At 38.4% G+C, this 17,330-nt stretch overlaps 1 protein-coding gene across 1 annotated transcript in view; it reads right to left on the reverse strand.

Moving 5' to 3' along the window:
• Positions 1 to 17,330, reverse strand: part of BSL1 (BRI1 suppressor 1 (BSU1)-like 1) — a 155,569-nt gene that overhangs the window by 114,522 nt on the left and 23,717 nt on the right. The window contains 5 exon segments of the mRNA XM_089452514.1: positions 2,919 to 2,988; positions 3,219 to 3,318; positions 3,490 to 3,584; positions 3,679 to 3,758; positions 3,925 to 4,003. Of these exon segments, the coding sequence (XP_089308640.1) occupies positions 2,919 to 2,988; positions 3,219 to 3,318; positions 3,490 to 3,584; positions 3,679 to 3,758; positions 3,925 to 4,003 (424 nt within the window).

Raw genomic sequence — 17,330 nt, forward strand, 5'->3', positions numbered from 1 at the left:
GTTACCCCAATAACATTGAATAAAGGGTTCCCCCTTTATAAATGACTATACCCTACGAGGTTGGATAGGCTACTTCGTCCTCCCTTGGGCAATTTAATTAGAAGAGGACATTACATGCTCTTGGTAGAAAAAGCAATTGCTCAACTTGGCATATAGTTGATGCTCCCTTAGCACTTGTAGCACCAATCTCAAGTGATGTTCATGTTCTTCTAACTTAGAATAGATAAGCATGCCATCCAAGACAATGACAAACTTATCCAAATAACTTATAAATATGCCATTCATCAAGCACATATAGGCAACCAGTGCATTAGTTGCATTAGTCAATCCACATGGCACCACTAGAAATTCATAATGCCCATACTTGTTGTAAAAGTTGTATTATTGATGTCTTATTCTTTGATTCTCACTTGGTCATATCTTGATCTCAGGTCTATCTCTGAACATATCTTTGTACCTCTTAGCTGATCAAAGAGGTCATCAATTCTAGATAAAGGGTAATTATTCTTCACTATGGCTTTATTCAATTGTCTAAAGTCAATGCACAGACTTAATGTTCCATCCTTCCTTTTCACAAAAAGAACTAGTGCTCCCCAAGTTGAGACACTTGGGTATCCATATTGTTTCTTCCACATCTCTTATAGCTACATTTGTAATTCGTTTAATTCCGATGTGCTCATTCTATAAGGAGTGTTTGATATAGTGCAGTTCCAAGCATTGGGTCAATAGAGAAGTCTATAACCCTATTTGGTGGCAAACCTAGTATTTCTTCAAATACATCCTCAAACTCCTATAACACTGGAAAATACTTGGCCCTTTGGTCTTTTCTGGCTCTTCCACATGAGTTGCAAACAATTGACATCATTTCCAGAATCATCTCTTCAGCTATAAGGCTGAAATCTCCCTTACAGAAATTGGTCTTCAAATTCCTTGTACAATGCTCTATTTTCCCTTTCATTAAGACAAGTGAAAGTCTTGTTATGGCAATCTAGGACAGCATGATAATTGTCCAACCAGTCCATTCCAATTAGGATATCATAAGATCCCAATGAAATGATATTTAGATCAGCTAGTGTATTCACATCATTCATATCTATTGGAAAACCTTTGACAATTGCATGGATCCTAGTGGCTACTGGCTAGCAGAAACAACCATGATCTTGGATAGTAAATTTTGGCCCCTTTTTTGTTTCATTTCCAAACCCCTTGAAATTTCACTGAAAGCCCAACTTGGTATCTTTCATGCCTACTTTTCGGATTTCCTTTAAAATTTCATCTTCATCATGCCCCAAAAACTTGTGTCCCCTCAAAATTATCCTTGGCAAATGCAAGCAAACATGAAGAATTTCATGAGCAAAGACATCCTCACCTGCAAACCATTCATGTGCCTACTATTTTTCAATGAGGATAGTTCACTAATAGTTTTTCCAGTTGCTGAAACAGATGAAACACACTGAACTTTTACAGATCACACGGAAACCAAGTAATATTGGAGACTCGCCCAACAGGCCTCTACACCATCTTCTCAAGCAATTCCTACCTTCAATGGATCTCTCTCCATTTGTCCATCCAAGGATGCTTTAATAGTCTTCTATCCTATCAGAAAACTTCTAGATAATGCATTGGACATTCTCACAAGTGATTTGCACTTAAGAAAGGAGAAGCAACCCTTGAACCAATTGATCTACCATTTTCATCGGCAAGGACTCCCTCAGATCCTTGCTCCCATGCACCTCAACTCTTAAGCAAAATAAATTACACACTTTAGCAAACATAATTACTTGTGTAGTTCCTCCTATTCATGTCCCTTCTACAATGTATACAACGGATTTTACATTGGAGTTTCTCCTTCTTGAATTTTAGCATGCTTCTAATAGTTTTATTCTTAAGCAGTAAGGCTCTCCAATGATTTTCCACCATGAACCTTCTTCAATTGACACAGGGTTCTGCCAGTGGTTCAAACACTCAATTTTCAGTAAGAACCAGATTCTGTAACAAGACCTCAACTAGACAAACCCCAAGGATTATGTTGTACATCTACTACAATAGAATTCAAAGATGACTCCTCTAAGCAGGGAGGAATTACTGAGACTCAGTCCCTAAGTCTTATCCATAATCAAAGTCCTATCACCAAATGATTTGCCAATCCAGATCTTAATGCAGAATGAAAAGAACTCTAAACAGAAAGCTTTAATGACCTACTGTTCATAAGATTTTTTTTATGAGCCTATGAACAGAAATAGCTGTGCAATCACTCACAGAGACACAAAATATACCCTGGAGAAACCCATCTTGGGAAAAACTCCAGCTTCAAAAACATCTTCCTCTGGTTATTATTAATGGTAATTTTTACAGTATACAAGACTCTCCAGGAAATCAAACACAGGAAATACACTTTACATTCACAAATGCACTCACCGCAATCAGAACTCTAAAACCAAAAACAGTCAAATTCAACAAAATGTGAATCAATTTGGACCATAACTATTTCTTGGGGAAAAGATTGTGAAGGCCATTCACCTTCCAACTAGCTTGAGCAACAAGCATAAAAGGGATGGCATGGATGGAAGAGGCGTTCAGCTGCTGGGAAAAGGAGGAGGTTGGACTGGAGGCTAGACTAGTTATAGATAACAGATTAACCACAGGACAGGTTGATGCGAGAACTGCATGGTGTGCAGAGATTGGAGAGATCGACAAGCAGCCCAAATATCACAGGTTCAAATCCAGTCAAGTTCCTCTGGGTTACTGCCACTATTGTGGCTGGCAGTTGAACCACCTTCCATCCGAATATTCCAGAGAAGAGAGGATGCCGCAAGGTTTTCTTCAGGAAAAACATTCTATAGATTTGATTCAGCAGAAAAGGGTTCCCACCATACTAAGCATTAACAAAAGTAGCTCGCAGTTTAAATATATCTCACCAGACCAGAACTATCCCTTCCTCCACACATCAGCAGCATTCCATCTGCACGTGCACTAGCAGTTGCATACCTGTAAAAATGGGAAACAACAGGCCATAGGAAAAGATGAAAAACTCATGCAAGAAAATGCAAACGAAAGGTGTGCTTACTAACATGCCATCTTGCGAGTTTCAAATACAGATGTTAGACACTAATCTCATAATTCAGACACAAATACTAGCAATATTTTAATCAAAATCATAATCTAATCAAACACAAATTCATAACACTATGTAACTTGAGAAAACAAGGACAACTTACATTCTCGCAGATGGCATATCTCCTTCTGGCTCAAGCCTCTGCCACCGGTATGGCTTATGTGATGTATCCAGTGCCCATGCATCAGATAATGTCCGCTTCCCTGTAAGAATGTTGATCTTAACATCATAGCTCTAAAACTAACAGTCAGCTAACAATGAAGCTGTAACAAGAAAGGTGTGCTTTCTGTGGCATTCTCAAACTACAGAGTTTTTCAAGGAAATTAGCAAGTATTCTAAATCACATGAAACAATTTCAAGTTATTATGGCTTACCATCATTTCCACTAACAGTTACAAGGTATCATTGAGCAATCAAGTCCATTACATGCCCATAGCGTGGTCCTGGCCCAGGTCCTTGCACAACCACCCTAGAATACAAAGCTTTGCATTCAAACCTTATCCAAAAGAAGTCATATCTAGAGTAATTTGATATATGTGAATCAGATACCAAGCAATGTATACCTATGCCATTTGAATTTTGAATGATTTAAATCAAGCACGTATAAATCATCGGTAGAATGCCCTGCAGGACCAATGCCACCCTAGAAGACGATTTGCCTGGTCAGCCCTAACAACAAGCATAACTAGAAAATGCTAGAGTTAAAATTTTTATAGAATAACAGAATTGTAAAAGCATTCTAAGTTTTCCAGAATTTGTAACTTATTTAGCCTGGAATTGTAATGTGATCCTTCCACTAAAGCTTCTACCTGAATGACAACCATGGTACCCACTGCAGTTGCGGTATGTGCTGCCCTTGGAGATGGAGGCTCCCCCACAGGTAAATATCTGTAGGTTCCAACAAATATCATAAAAAGTATAGTACAAATAACCAGCCCATGCAGAAGGCCCTACATTCTATTCTTATCCGAACAACAAAATATCAGAAGGTTTATGCAATTAAGAATTCAAAAAAAAACACTCAACAAAAAGTTATCTAGTAAAAGATGAAAAGCTTCAAAACTATATCGTCAGTCAAAGCACAGATGTAAACCCTGATTAAACCTTATTGCACATAAATCTAATCTACTCATCCAACTACAACTTATTCTTACTACAATTACATCATGTATAAAGTCATATTGTTGACACAACAATACATCCACCAATGGATATAGATCCTAGGCCTAATAAATCAGCATATCTAACAGCAACAATGATTTTGGACATCCCTTCATCAGATCTGATACAGTTTTGAAAAGACAATAAAATCCAGAAACACCCAAAACCAATCTATCTCTAAAATTAATACTGATGCAAAGAAATATGACATGTTCAATACATAAAATAAACATTTAGTTTAAATTTATAAAATATGTAAGTAAAATTCATTTTTGTTTCTGCAAAAGTGGAAACTGCATGGTTCGTTAGATCATGTGGCGGCATTTATATGTCTTTAATGAATATTTATTTCAACTTTTAGGTGGGACTTCTCCCAGAAATATTTATAAAAGTTGTAGCTAGAAACAAACCTTGAAAATGTTCCATAACTATGAACATGCCATGAGAAAATTTCTGGTGAAGGATAGAAGGGTGCTCCAAGATAATGAGGTAAGACCCATGGACCTCTCCAACAGTGCATCGGCCCCTACACAATTGTTGATGACTCTAATGAGGAACCTACAAAATGGTCTCACTTATCCTCAGCAGCCAGCTCCAGCAGACCAAAGCCAAGTAAAGTCAGTTGGTCATGAGGTGGCATTTAAAAGCCTTGAATGAATGTTTATTTCACTTTTAGGTGTGACTGAAGTTGTAGCTAAAAACAAACCTTGAAAATGTTTCATAACAATTAACATGCCTTCAGAAAGTTTCTGGTAAAGAACAGAAGAGTGCTCCCCAAGATGATGAGGTAGGATCCGTGGAGCTCTCCACCAGCGCATCAGTCCTTAAACAATTATTGATGACTCTGATGAGGAACCTACCAGTCCCACTCATCCTTGGCAGTCAGCACCAGCCGACCTTGACATCCTCTCTTCAGCCCAGCACCAGCAGTTCTTCAGTTTTTATATCTTTTATAGAATTTTTGTTGTACTGGCACTCTCCCATATACTTTATATTAGCTAGACATTTCTTCCCATAGCTAGACACTTCAAACTTCATCTTTTTCAGCTTTTAGCATTGATCTGGGAGTTTCTTCCACACTCCCACTTTTAATTTTCACTGGATGTACTCTTTTAATCTCATTGAGTTACTTCTCTGGTCATTCATTGGACATTAATAAAATTGATCTTATCTCATCCTCCTATGGGATTTTGTACCCAGAATTTTGAGAGCGTATTTAAAGTACATAAAGGGAAATCAGGAGAGACTAGGATGAGCAGGGTTTTATCCTCTGGACGCTGGTTGTCTTGGAGAAACAACTACAGTTTATGTAGATTTTGGGCCTTGACCCTGAGATTATTCTAGGACCAAATGTTGTAAAGAGTGCAGCAATAAACCACCCAATCATTGCAGCTGGCTCAAATATATCAACCCAATCAATGGAAGGCAATTTCAATCTAAATGATGGATGTTGAGGACTGAGTCCACCATTAAAGGAAACCCCAAACATACTAAGAGATCTGTCCAATATGATTTCTGTAATGTCAAACAATCAAAAATAATTTTGCAGAGAAAGTGGCTAATATAATAGCTTTAGAATAAAAAGAAAGAACTGGGATGGCTTAATTGATTTATATATCAAGGGAGGAGGATGGTCTCAGAACCCTTCCCAAGCATTGATGGCCTTGGTTCTTTAAAGATCAGACCCTTTAGTTTCATATAACTGAAAGGATGGCAGTTTCTTCTTTCAAACAGAAGAGGACGTATCCTGTGGCTTTCCAGGAGATACAAGGTAAGTACAAAAATATTCCATGGCAATTATGAGAGTCGTGAAAGGGATCATCTGGGCAAGCTCTCGAAGGAGGATATGGACAATCTGGTGGACAAAAAAATGGTAAAAAAGACCACTCCAAGGAAGACAGAGCAAGAGCATTAGAGAAGAAAAGAAGCTCAGAGGATGAATGAACAGGGAAGAAAAAGATCCCTCTCATGCTAGATTTTGAAGAATTAGAACCTGGATAAACACACAGTCACCAAATGCAGGTAAACGTCAAAGAAGGAAAGTTAATAGCAAGCAACAGAAATTTTTTCCTAGACACTGAATGAAGCAAATTCACTCAAAAGGTACGGAATTGAGAAGCCTAGTTACCCAATACATTCTGGTATGGAGGTGATTCTGCGAAAAATCTGTCAGAAACAGGAAATGCATCAGAAATGTTGCTTCTCGGGTACATTTACTGTTTCTCAATGCATAAAGAGTTTCACCTGTGTTTCACAAGCCATTTCTCAGAGAAACTGCCTATGTTTAAAAACAAGCATAATTTTTTCCTAGACACTGGATGAAGCAACTTTAGTCAAAAGGAAGGGAACTTAGAAGAGGAGTTACCAGATACGTGATAGTTGGGGGTTGTTACAAAAAACATGTCAGAAAAGGGAAATATGTCAGAAATGTTATTTCCAGCATGCATTTCCCATTTATTAATGGGTAACATATTTGACCTATGTTTCAAGAACCGTTTCTCAAAGAAAAAGTTATCTGTTTCTTCAGAAACATGGGGATTTTCTCGAGCAATACAACCAAAATCAGCACAAGAAATAAAACCCCTCTTCGGATGGCAACTGAATGTCAATCTCTAGACACAAATATCTGTGCAGAATGTCTTTATTATTCTGGGCTGAACTGGACTTTTCTTCAAGGTTTATTTCTGAGTGCAAAGTTCAAACTATAACCTCGCATCTGGTGTGGTTTCACAATTGAAAGGCAGCAACAAGTCTGCAACACATTTTGCTATGAAGTTTCTGTGCGTGCCTCTCTTTGCTTCACAATGTGACTGGCTTTGTGTCACTTCACTCCATGATTTTAAAACTCAGACTCAGACTTTAATCAGCCACCCATTAATTCGGGTTTCGACTTGGACTCGGATCTACTCAGAGTCTCAGACTCAATCACTCAGTTTTCAAAAAAATACATAAAATAAATCTTAATGAACAAAAAAAAGATTCCAAACCATTAGAGACAAAATATGCAAAGTTTACTCTTAATGGTGAATATATCAAAATGGTACCAATTGCAGTACATATCAGCAACAAAACACATAATCAATAAGGCTCTAAATGGCCTCTAGAGTCCAAAAATCATGCTACAAGCTACTGGGCCATTGACCTGCTACAAATTGCTGATCAACATGATCACTCATCAAACTCATCACCATTACTAGAAATGGGATCATCAACAGGAGACTACAAAAAATCTTCTGGCTCAAGTCTACAGACTCCTCAGGGACATCTACAACCTCGGTAGTAGTACTGCTACTACTAGGCCTAGCAGAAGGATGAGTTGACCGAATTGCACGACTAGTAATTGCATGTGCCATACTTGGTGCTCTGTTTCCTTCAACTCCTAGTCCGATTATTGGATTTGCATTGGGATCAACCCCCCTTTCTGTATGTGCCTCTCTTTGCTTCACAATGTGACTGGCTCTGTGTCACTTCACTCCATGATTTTAAAACTCAGACTCAGACTTTAATCAGCCACCCATTAATTCGGGTTTCGACTTGGACTCGGATCTACTCAGACTCAATCACTCAGTTTTCAAAAAAATACATAAAATAAATCTTAATGAACAAAAAAAAAGATTCCAAACCATTAGAGACAAAATATGCAAAGTTTACTCTTAATGGTGAGTATATCAAAATGGTACCAAGTGCAATACATATCAGCAACAAAATACATAATCAATAAGGCTCTAAATGGCCTCTAGAGTCCAAAAATCATGCTACAAGCTACTGGGCCATTGACCTGCTACAAATCACTGATCAACATGATCACTCATCAAACTCACACAATTACTAGAAATGGGATCATCAACAGTAGCTACAAAAACATCTTCTGGCTCAAGTCTTCAGACTCCTCAAGGACATCTACAGCCTCAGTAGTACTACTACTACTACTAGGACTAGCAGAAGGATGAGTTGGCCGAATTGCACAACTAGTACTTGCATGTGCCATACTTGGTGCTCAGCTTCCTTCAACTCCTAGTCCGACTATTGGATCTGCATTGGGATCAACCCCCCTCCCCCAACTCCATGGCATCAATATCAAAATCAGCATCAGACTCTGCTAGTTGAGTCTCCTCTACCCATTTTGAAGTTGGATCAACATCATCCAAAAATGGGATCTATACCAGGTCTTTTATTATGCAATTGATGGTATCTTAGACTAAGATTCTAAGATTGTATTGCATGAAGATGAGATCATCTAACCATTTTTGTTCCATGGCTTCTCTTCTTCGTGTGAATCTGCTCAAGAACAGTTCAATTGCACTCACACCCAAAAGCACTACAAGTTTAACTGAGGACTCTAACTGCAAACTTTTGTGCAATTGAGGACATTCGTTTCCAAATGACTTCCACCAATGAGCTGCAAAGACAGACTAATGACTTCCACCAATGAGCTGCAAAGACAGACTAAAGTTAATTCATTGTGCAACAATTTAGATTGTGCGTTTGGCTGAAAAGTCAAGTATTTAATGTTAAAATTTTAAACAACTAAACTTAAAAAAAAAAATTCAAATTGCTTACCTGGTTGGTCCACGTCTCTTGTAATTTTTGCTAGGTTTTTGCCAAATGTATTTGTGGCCCTAGTGAAAGCACCGATCTATCAATGTATTTCCAACTGCTCAGACTCATCAGGGACCATGTGTTCCAAACACTCATACAACCCATCTTTGACCTCCCTGGTTTGATCTTCTTCTAACCAAGCTTTGTAATGATACCTTGGATTTAGGAAATACCCAGTTTATAGGGCAATGAAGTTGACTGTTCCATCTATTATCAATTATCTCCTAAACAGGCCCATACTTACCTACTCTATCCTTGTAGGTTGCTCATACATAATCCTTTGCTCGATCCTCATAGATGTGGCCCATGACCAACTTTCCCGACCCACCAACCACAACAAGTTAACAAGGGGCTCTCCAGTTTTCACAATATCTTATGCCTTTTAAGTTTTTCCAAAAAATGTTGTCAAAAACTTTCTTTTTGGTGTATTTCCCATCTTATCTAAGAGCCCACCAAGATACATTCCAATCACCAAAGAAAAAAGGTTTTTTGCAAGTTTTGTGATTGGGAAATGAGGGATTGCAACGTGAGGAAGTTAATAGAAAATCTTGTGATGCCAAAACTAACAAGCTCCTGGCCCCCGATGTTTTTCCTCATTAGGCTCAATACCCATGAGTGGTTGTGGATGTATTTTGCAATAAACTTAGCATGCTCCATAGTGTTTTCTAGCTAATCCATTTTGCTTATGTCCTCAAGCATGAGATCTATGCAATGTGCAGCACGTGCACGTGCAATCTAAATATGGTCCTATATTTGGACTCTAGCATCTTACCAACAAGAATATAGTTTGAAACATTATCTGCAATGACCTAAACAACATTTTGCTCCCTCACTATCCTAACCATCTCATCCAAAATCTCAAATAACATGTTCGCATCTTTCACCCTATCAGTTGCATCAACTAATTTCAAAAATCATTCCTTGAAGGCAAGAGACAACAAAATTTATGATCGTACAATTCTTTCCATCAGTCCATCCATCTAACATGATGGAACGACCTGTATTGGCCCATGGCTCTCTAAACTCCTTCAAATATTCCTCTATGAACATAATCTCTTTTTGTAAGAGAGATCCCCTCAATTTATGCATGTCAAGGCCTTTGAAGCCCTTTCCTACAGTGGTAGCGGATTGCCACATAGCTTAATAATAAGGTGAGCACAGGCAACATTGAAGGGGATATCTACATCATACCACCATCTTGCAATGTATTCAAAAGCAACTTCTTTGCATTGCTTCTTCCAATGGGTATCTAAGGTGGGTTGAGTTAGACTTGGTTGAGGGGCACTAGCAAAGGCAAAGCCAAGTAAAGGTATGAAATAGCTCTTAATGTTCTTCTTCTTTTTAGGTTGACAGTAAGACTTAAGAGGGGGTAGGGGGTAGGACATAACAAAAGTAGTCATGCACATTGGTGGAAGAGATAGAGGAATAGTTTTCAAGTTCAAAATCACCACTAGCACTTGCTCTCATAAGTAAAAGTCGCCTCTTCCTTGCAACTTCTTTTAATAAGTTTCCCTGGCCTTCTCCTCTTCAAGTTTTTCAAATTATCTAAGTATTTCTATTCTAATACGCCCTATCACTTCATTTGGTGCATCACATGGGCTTACTTGGCCTCTTACTCCAGCGAGGTGTCGTTTCAACCTGTGAATAACCACCTCCCACCCCGCAGGCCAATTTTTCGCTAGCAATATTTGCAAATTGTTTGGTTTGTATGTTTCCATAGCTAGTCATCACGTGGCTATCAATCTTTTGGAATTCAACTGTGTATATTTTTAAGTCATCCAACGTTTCGGGTGGACTTACCACCCATCATCAGGGACAGAAGCAAACCTTGGTGGACTGGAAAGGAGTGCCTAAAGGATTATATAGAATATGATCTGTGTCGTAAATAGTAATGTGAATGTTAATATTAACATTCAAATGAAAGTTATATACACAAATGATTGGGATTTTTGACCTAGAGAATCAATATCCGAGAATTAGTCTTTGACCAAAATTAGTTTGGATTAGATTAATAAACAAATCAAATAGATATTAATTATAAAGATATATTTAATTGAATAATGAATATTAAAATAAGGATATATTTAATTGAAAAATGGATATTAAAATATATATCAATTGATAGAATTGATGTTTAACTTTTCAAGATGTGAACTTAGAATAATAAACAAAGAAATAATAAAATAAATTTTGAATAATGTACAATAAAATAAATTAAAATGTATTAAAAAAAGTCAAAGGTGAGAAAAGTTAAGCTAATAATATTATTATTAAATGGTTGAAATTATTAAATAAATAATAAATAATGATGATTTTAAAACAAAAAATCAATAGCCCATGGGGCGTACAATACACAGTGATGGGGTGTATTGTTAAGGCACTCTGTGATGTGAAGATCACCGATTTGAAACTCTGTGAGCAAAAATCCAACCATGTTAAGAGTTGGTGTGGCCCAGGCTGGGTGTGATCCTAGGGTGATTTTGACGACTTAGATGCCCCTGGGTCACAGTTTCTCAAGCCAAAGGTTACGTGTGCAATGATCTCAGGGCTCACACAACTTTGCAAACAAAAAAAAATAAAAAATCAATAATGATGAATTTAAAATCAGAGGAAAAAAGGGGGGGGGGGGGGTAATTAAACATATTAATAATATTATTAAATGATTAAATTATTAAAATAATCAATAATGATGCTTTAAAATTAATAAAATAAATAAATATACAACAAAGAAAAAAAACAATTACAAAGGATCAAAGGGATTTTTCAAGGAGGAGAGGGCCATGAATATTAAGAAATTGAGGTATAATGGACCTCGATATTAATTAATTTAAAGTAAAAAAGGGGGTCATTATAAAAAGAGGAATGTAAGAAGAAATATAAATAAGAAGAATAAGAAGATCCACTAGTAAGAAAAGAGGGAACCAGATAAGGGAATAACATGATTTAAGAAATGTACCAAAGGATTAGGGGGGTTTGAACAAGGAGCCTAGGAAAAATGAAGATTTTTTACAGATAAAGAATAAATAAGAGCGGGGGGTACGGTGACCGGTTGAGTAATTCGAGGGGGCCAACAGGGAAGGAAAGCAAGGATGGTCAAATATTGACAAAGTCAGGTGTTTCCAAGAGTGGCTCAGTTTATATCCATCTTCCTTATTAAAGTTTTCAAGGTATTCTTCGATCTCAAGAGCCTCCTGAATCAGGCAGGTGGATTGGAAAGTAGGGACCAAGATCTTAGCTTCGTCAAAGCTAATGAGGTGTTGGTGTTGAAGGAGTGTTTTGCTAGTGCAGATTTTAGGACCCGATTGTGAGTCATGTCGGCTATGTGCTCCTTCAAACGGGTTTTATAAGACCTGCCAGTTTGGCCAAAATATGATTTGCCACATGATTAGGGAATAAGGTAGACTCTGAGACCAAGCATAGGATCCATCTTGTCTTTAGGAGACCCAAATAATTGCTTGAGGGTTTTATAAGGTTTTAATGTTCTTTTTGGCTAAGAATTTTGAAATGTTATCTGTGGTCCCTTTTATATATGGAAGGGAAGGGAGGGATATGGGAGGGGTGAAGAGGGTCTTTAGGGCAATGTGAACGAGCTGATCTATATGCTTTATTGATTTGGCAAGAGGTTAGCTTTGATGCCATCTCCCTCTTCACAAAAATCCATGTTCTTGAAACCTTAGATCTGATCTCGAAGCTAGTGGACGTTGAAACCCTCAATCTCATTAAGATTTGTTTAACCTCTACATTTTTTTCCTATAAAGACACTTGATATAAATAGACAAAAGGCACAGTAATGGGTTCTTCCTTGTCTCTTGTTGTCGCAAATATCTTTATGGAGCATTTCAAGGCTATAGCCCTTAATTCGTGGCATCACAAACCAAAATGTTAATATCGTTTAGTTAACGATACTTTTGTGGTTGGGCCATATGGGCTTCCTGCTCTTCATAATTTCCTTAACCACCTCAACAATCTCTTCACATATCCAATTTACCATGGAGTTAAAGGAACACTCCTCCCTTCCTATTTTTGGATGTCCATGCACCCAACTATCCAATGGTTCCTGTCACCCACCACATGTGGGTAATATCCATAGGAGAAAAAATTTCTCCTAGATGGTCCTCACTCGGCAACCAGTAGCCCCTTGCAGCCACCAGATAGCTCGATGTGCCACTATCTCCGCCACCTGAGCCAGCCATGTGGTCCCTCACCCATCTATTATGATCGTATGTTTGAAGGTGGGCCTCCCGACCCCAAGGGTATGGCTTTTCATTGGTATAGGTGAGTAATTTTGCTTACTTATCATGGACACATTTGGGCATGGATTGGTGGGGAGATTCGGTAGAAAGAGTGGGCAAGGTCTGTACTCTTGTCTCCTCCGCCCAATTTGGTGGTTAGCCTTGTATCCTAGTCCCGTGGGATCTCCTTTACTAGCTATTAGCTTTATGCCTGGCACTACATGAGAAATCCTAATTTTGGTTGCGTGATCCCGCTTCCCGACACCATATACATCACTTCCCTCCGCTCATTCCAACCCCATTTATCATTTTCCCCATCCGGGTCCACATTTGTCCACTAGGTGATTTCTCTTTGCTTGTTAACTGCATGTGATGTCTTTTTAATTTTTCTTAATTATTAGTTTCTCCACTTATTATTATGGTTGTGCATCATCAAACAGCTACCAAAACAAGAAGAACAATTGTACACAAGAACACAAAATGTAGGCTACAAGCCAGGGCCAAAACATCTACACTTGAGGAAAACCCGTAAATCTCTTCTCTTCTTATAGATTCTTCAATTGACGAATTCCACGACCTCTAGACCAAGACCAATACCCTCCAAGACTAAGTCCAACCCTTCCAGATGATGTGCTTCCTTAGATCAAGTCAAACCCAGACAAATCTCTTCCAGCAGCGCAACTTCAACCTCCAACTTGAGAATTTCGGCCTCTACTATAGGTCTGAAATTTTGGCCCCCCCAGTAGCAATTGTTGCCACACATGTGAGCTTGTTCTTGCCTCCCAAGGCTTCCTCACACCTTTACTTAGCTTTTCTCCTTCTTCTAGTGCTTGAGGATGACTCAATGTGACCACCTTTCTCTTCCTTCTTCAAGATCGAACCTGCAAAAGAAAAACCCTAGTCCAATGGCAGAAACCCTAGCCTTCCTTCACACGTGTGTGAGAGAAATAGCCCAAAACAAGATTTCTTCATCCTCTTCCTTCTTTTTTGCCTTTTTTGCTCTTCTTCTTCACTTAGATGAGTGAGTGAATGAATGTCTTCCAAAGAGGTCGAGTTCCCTCATTTATATAGGCTTCTTATGGTGGATGTGACTCCTCAATTTAAGTCGACTTGGTCTTGAAGGGTATTTTGACACTTTTAATGACAAAAATAATTTTCTTTACAAGTTAAAATGTGCCCGATGGGGTCTTCAACTTATGACAATGACTCCTTTGACTTCTTGGCCTAGGACAAACCCTAAAAGCACTCAATGGGTGCTTGACCTTTAAAATAAAAGACCTTTAGCATGAAACCTATGCTCCAAAAATAATAATAATAATTTTTCTTTCAATTTACAATATACGAGAATCAAAAGTACATTTCATATTTATGAAGACCGAACCTAGTTACACATTTTTCAACACTCCCTCTTAACTAGAGAGGTATTCATAAATGGTACATGGACATTCTCAATCTGAAGAGATCTCATAAGAAGAGTCGAATTGGTAACCCATCTGTTTAGCATCATACCAACCGGCATTGTCATATAGCAAAGCCTTGACTAACAGCTCTATCTCTCCACAAGATTAGAGCACAATGTTGGTGAGAACAATGATTTATAGACACCATCATCATTGTCTCTCTCGAAACATACCCTACCTGGGTTCTCTAAGAGTATGTTCCATCAGGACTATTCTTATCTTGGATAGCCAACCCTCAAAGAATATTGGTCCCCTACGACTACTCTTATCTTGGATGCCCTAACTCATCCTCAAAGAGTATCAGATGCCAAATGCTTACCCAATCCTCCATTTTTCTTCCCAAGTGAAGACAAGAATGATGTGCCTATCTCTCCCTCTCAGTCAGGGAGGATATATCAACCCAACCAAGCTTATCTCTCAAATACACAAGCTTCTTGTTAGGAAGAGATTTTGTCAAAACATCATCTACCTGTTCATCAATGGAGATATACCATAATAGCTGCAATACACCATCTTGTACTAGCTTCCGAATGTAGTGATACTTGTTGTTTATAAGCTTTGTCTTTCCATAAAACAATGGATCTTCAAACAATCTTATACAACTAGTGTTATCACAATGTATCACTATAGGGTCCATTGGTCCTTCAAAAAAGTCAGACAACAGCTTCCTCAACCAAACAGCGTCTCTGCTTACTTTACAGACTACAATATACTCAACCTCAGCACTACTCAAAGCAACCATATCTTGCTTTCTGCTCATCCATGAGATCATGGAGGATCTCAAACTAAAACATCCTCCTATAGTGCTCCTTCCATCATGCTAACTGCCTCCCTAGTGGAAATTTGTATATCCAATCAAATGGACATCATTCCTCCAATCATATTTTAGGCAGTAGTGGATGGTTCCTTGCAGATATATCAGTATATGTTTTGTTGCTGTCCAATGATCATGCTTTGGCTCCACTTGGAATTGACTAAGAGCATTTAGTGCAAAACATATGTCTAGTCATGTATTCACCAAGTACATCAGTGAGTCAATCAATTGTCTATATCTAGAAGGATCCACATGGCTCGATTCAGAACTCCTTGGTCTTTTCAAGTTTGTGATCATCGGGGTTCTCATTGGTTTGCAATCCATCATATCAAACCTCTTCAACATCTTGATCACATACTTCTCTTGACCTAAATAGATCTCACAAGTCCTTGTCAGACTTCCAGTAACAAATAGTAGTGCATCAGCCCTAGATCCTTCATGTCAAATTATGTTGTTAAATGCTTCTTACATTCTTCAATTTGACCTTCCACCCCTGTCAAGAGAAGATCATCCACATACAAAAGAATGATTAACGGATCTCCCTTCACAACCTTAATGTAAAGGTTCGGATCAACAAAACTCTTTGTGAAGCCTAATCTTTGTAGGTATGCATCCATTCTAGCATACCATGCCCTTGGTGCTTGCTTGAGGCCATATAATTGTAGGAATTTACAGGGTAAGTTCCTCAAATAGAACACCAAAAGACATCTCTCACAAACAGATCACGGATCAATACACTAGTATTCTTGACGTGGTTAAAACCCTCAAAGAGGAAAATAGTCCACGACCTGAACCAACACGACCACTTCAGGGAATTTATTAATAAAAGAAAATAAAATTACATAAGCTTCTCTCATGAACGATCACCTTACAAATGACCCTTCGTGCTCTTTAAATAGAGATCATGGACCAATCGGGTGTTAAGCCACGGATCAAGTGTTAGTAATACCGAGGAGAGAATGAACCGTCGGATCACTTCATATCTAGAACATATCGTGACCGTCGGATTGTAAGTTACAAAAGTACATAGTAAAGAAACACACTTTACCTAACTTTGCACTAGACCAGCGTATACTTAACTATTTCCTATGTGTCAGAATATCCTAACATCCCCCCTTAAGAACAACTTGGGATAGGATTGAAGGCTGTACAAATATGACACAATAGCAGAAGGAAGGAGGAATTAGAGCCTATTCCCCCCTTAGTGACAACTTCCTGAACTCCAACTATAAATCGAAGTTTAGTAAACTTTGCCTCTATGAAAGCCTTTGTAAAGATGGCTGCAACTTGATCATCGGTTGAACAATATTGCACATCAAGAACATGCTCATGAATGAGCTTTCTGATGACGTGCATTTGTAGTTCAATATGTTTGTTGCGCTGATGTTAGACTGGATCTTTTCATAGTTGAATGGCACTTTGATTATCACACCAAAGTGTAGTCGGATGTTGCTGCTGAAAGCCAAACTCTGACAGGATCTAACGAAGCCACAGGGCTTCCTTACTGGCTTCTACGGCGCCAGGATACTCTGCTTCTGCTGAAGAAAGAGAAATGGCACTTTGTTTCTTGCAAGCCCATGTAATGGGTCCAGAACCAAAAGTGAAGACATAACCTATAGTAGACTTCCGATCATCAGGGTCACTAGCCCAATCGGAATCAGTGAAACCAACCAATAGAGGAGATGATTTGGCACTATAATGAATCCCAAACTAAATTGTACCTCGAACATAATGAAGTATTCTTTTAGCTGCTTTCTAATGACTTTCATGTGGGTTTTGCATAAACCGAGCAATAAGGCCAACAGCAAAGGAAAGGTCAGGATGGGTATGGGTCAGATACAAAAATTTTCCTACAAGCTGACAGTATAAGGTAGCATCAACTTCAGGGGAAGTACAAGTGACTGAAAGTTTGGCTTTAAACTGAAAGGGAGAAGGGGTTGGCTTACAGT

The sequence above is a fragment of the Pinus tabuliformis genome, chromosome X, assembly GCF_031772625.1.
Source record: "Pinus tabuliformis cultivar Carrire ecotype Pingquan chromosome X, CPIR1, whole genome shotgun sequence".
NCBI lineage: Eukaryota > Viridiplantae > Streptophyta > Pinopsida > Pinales > Pinaceae > Pinus > Pinus tabuliformis.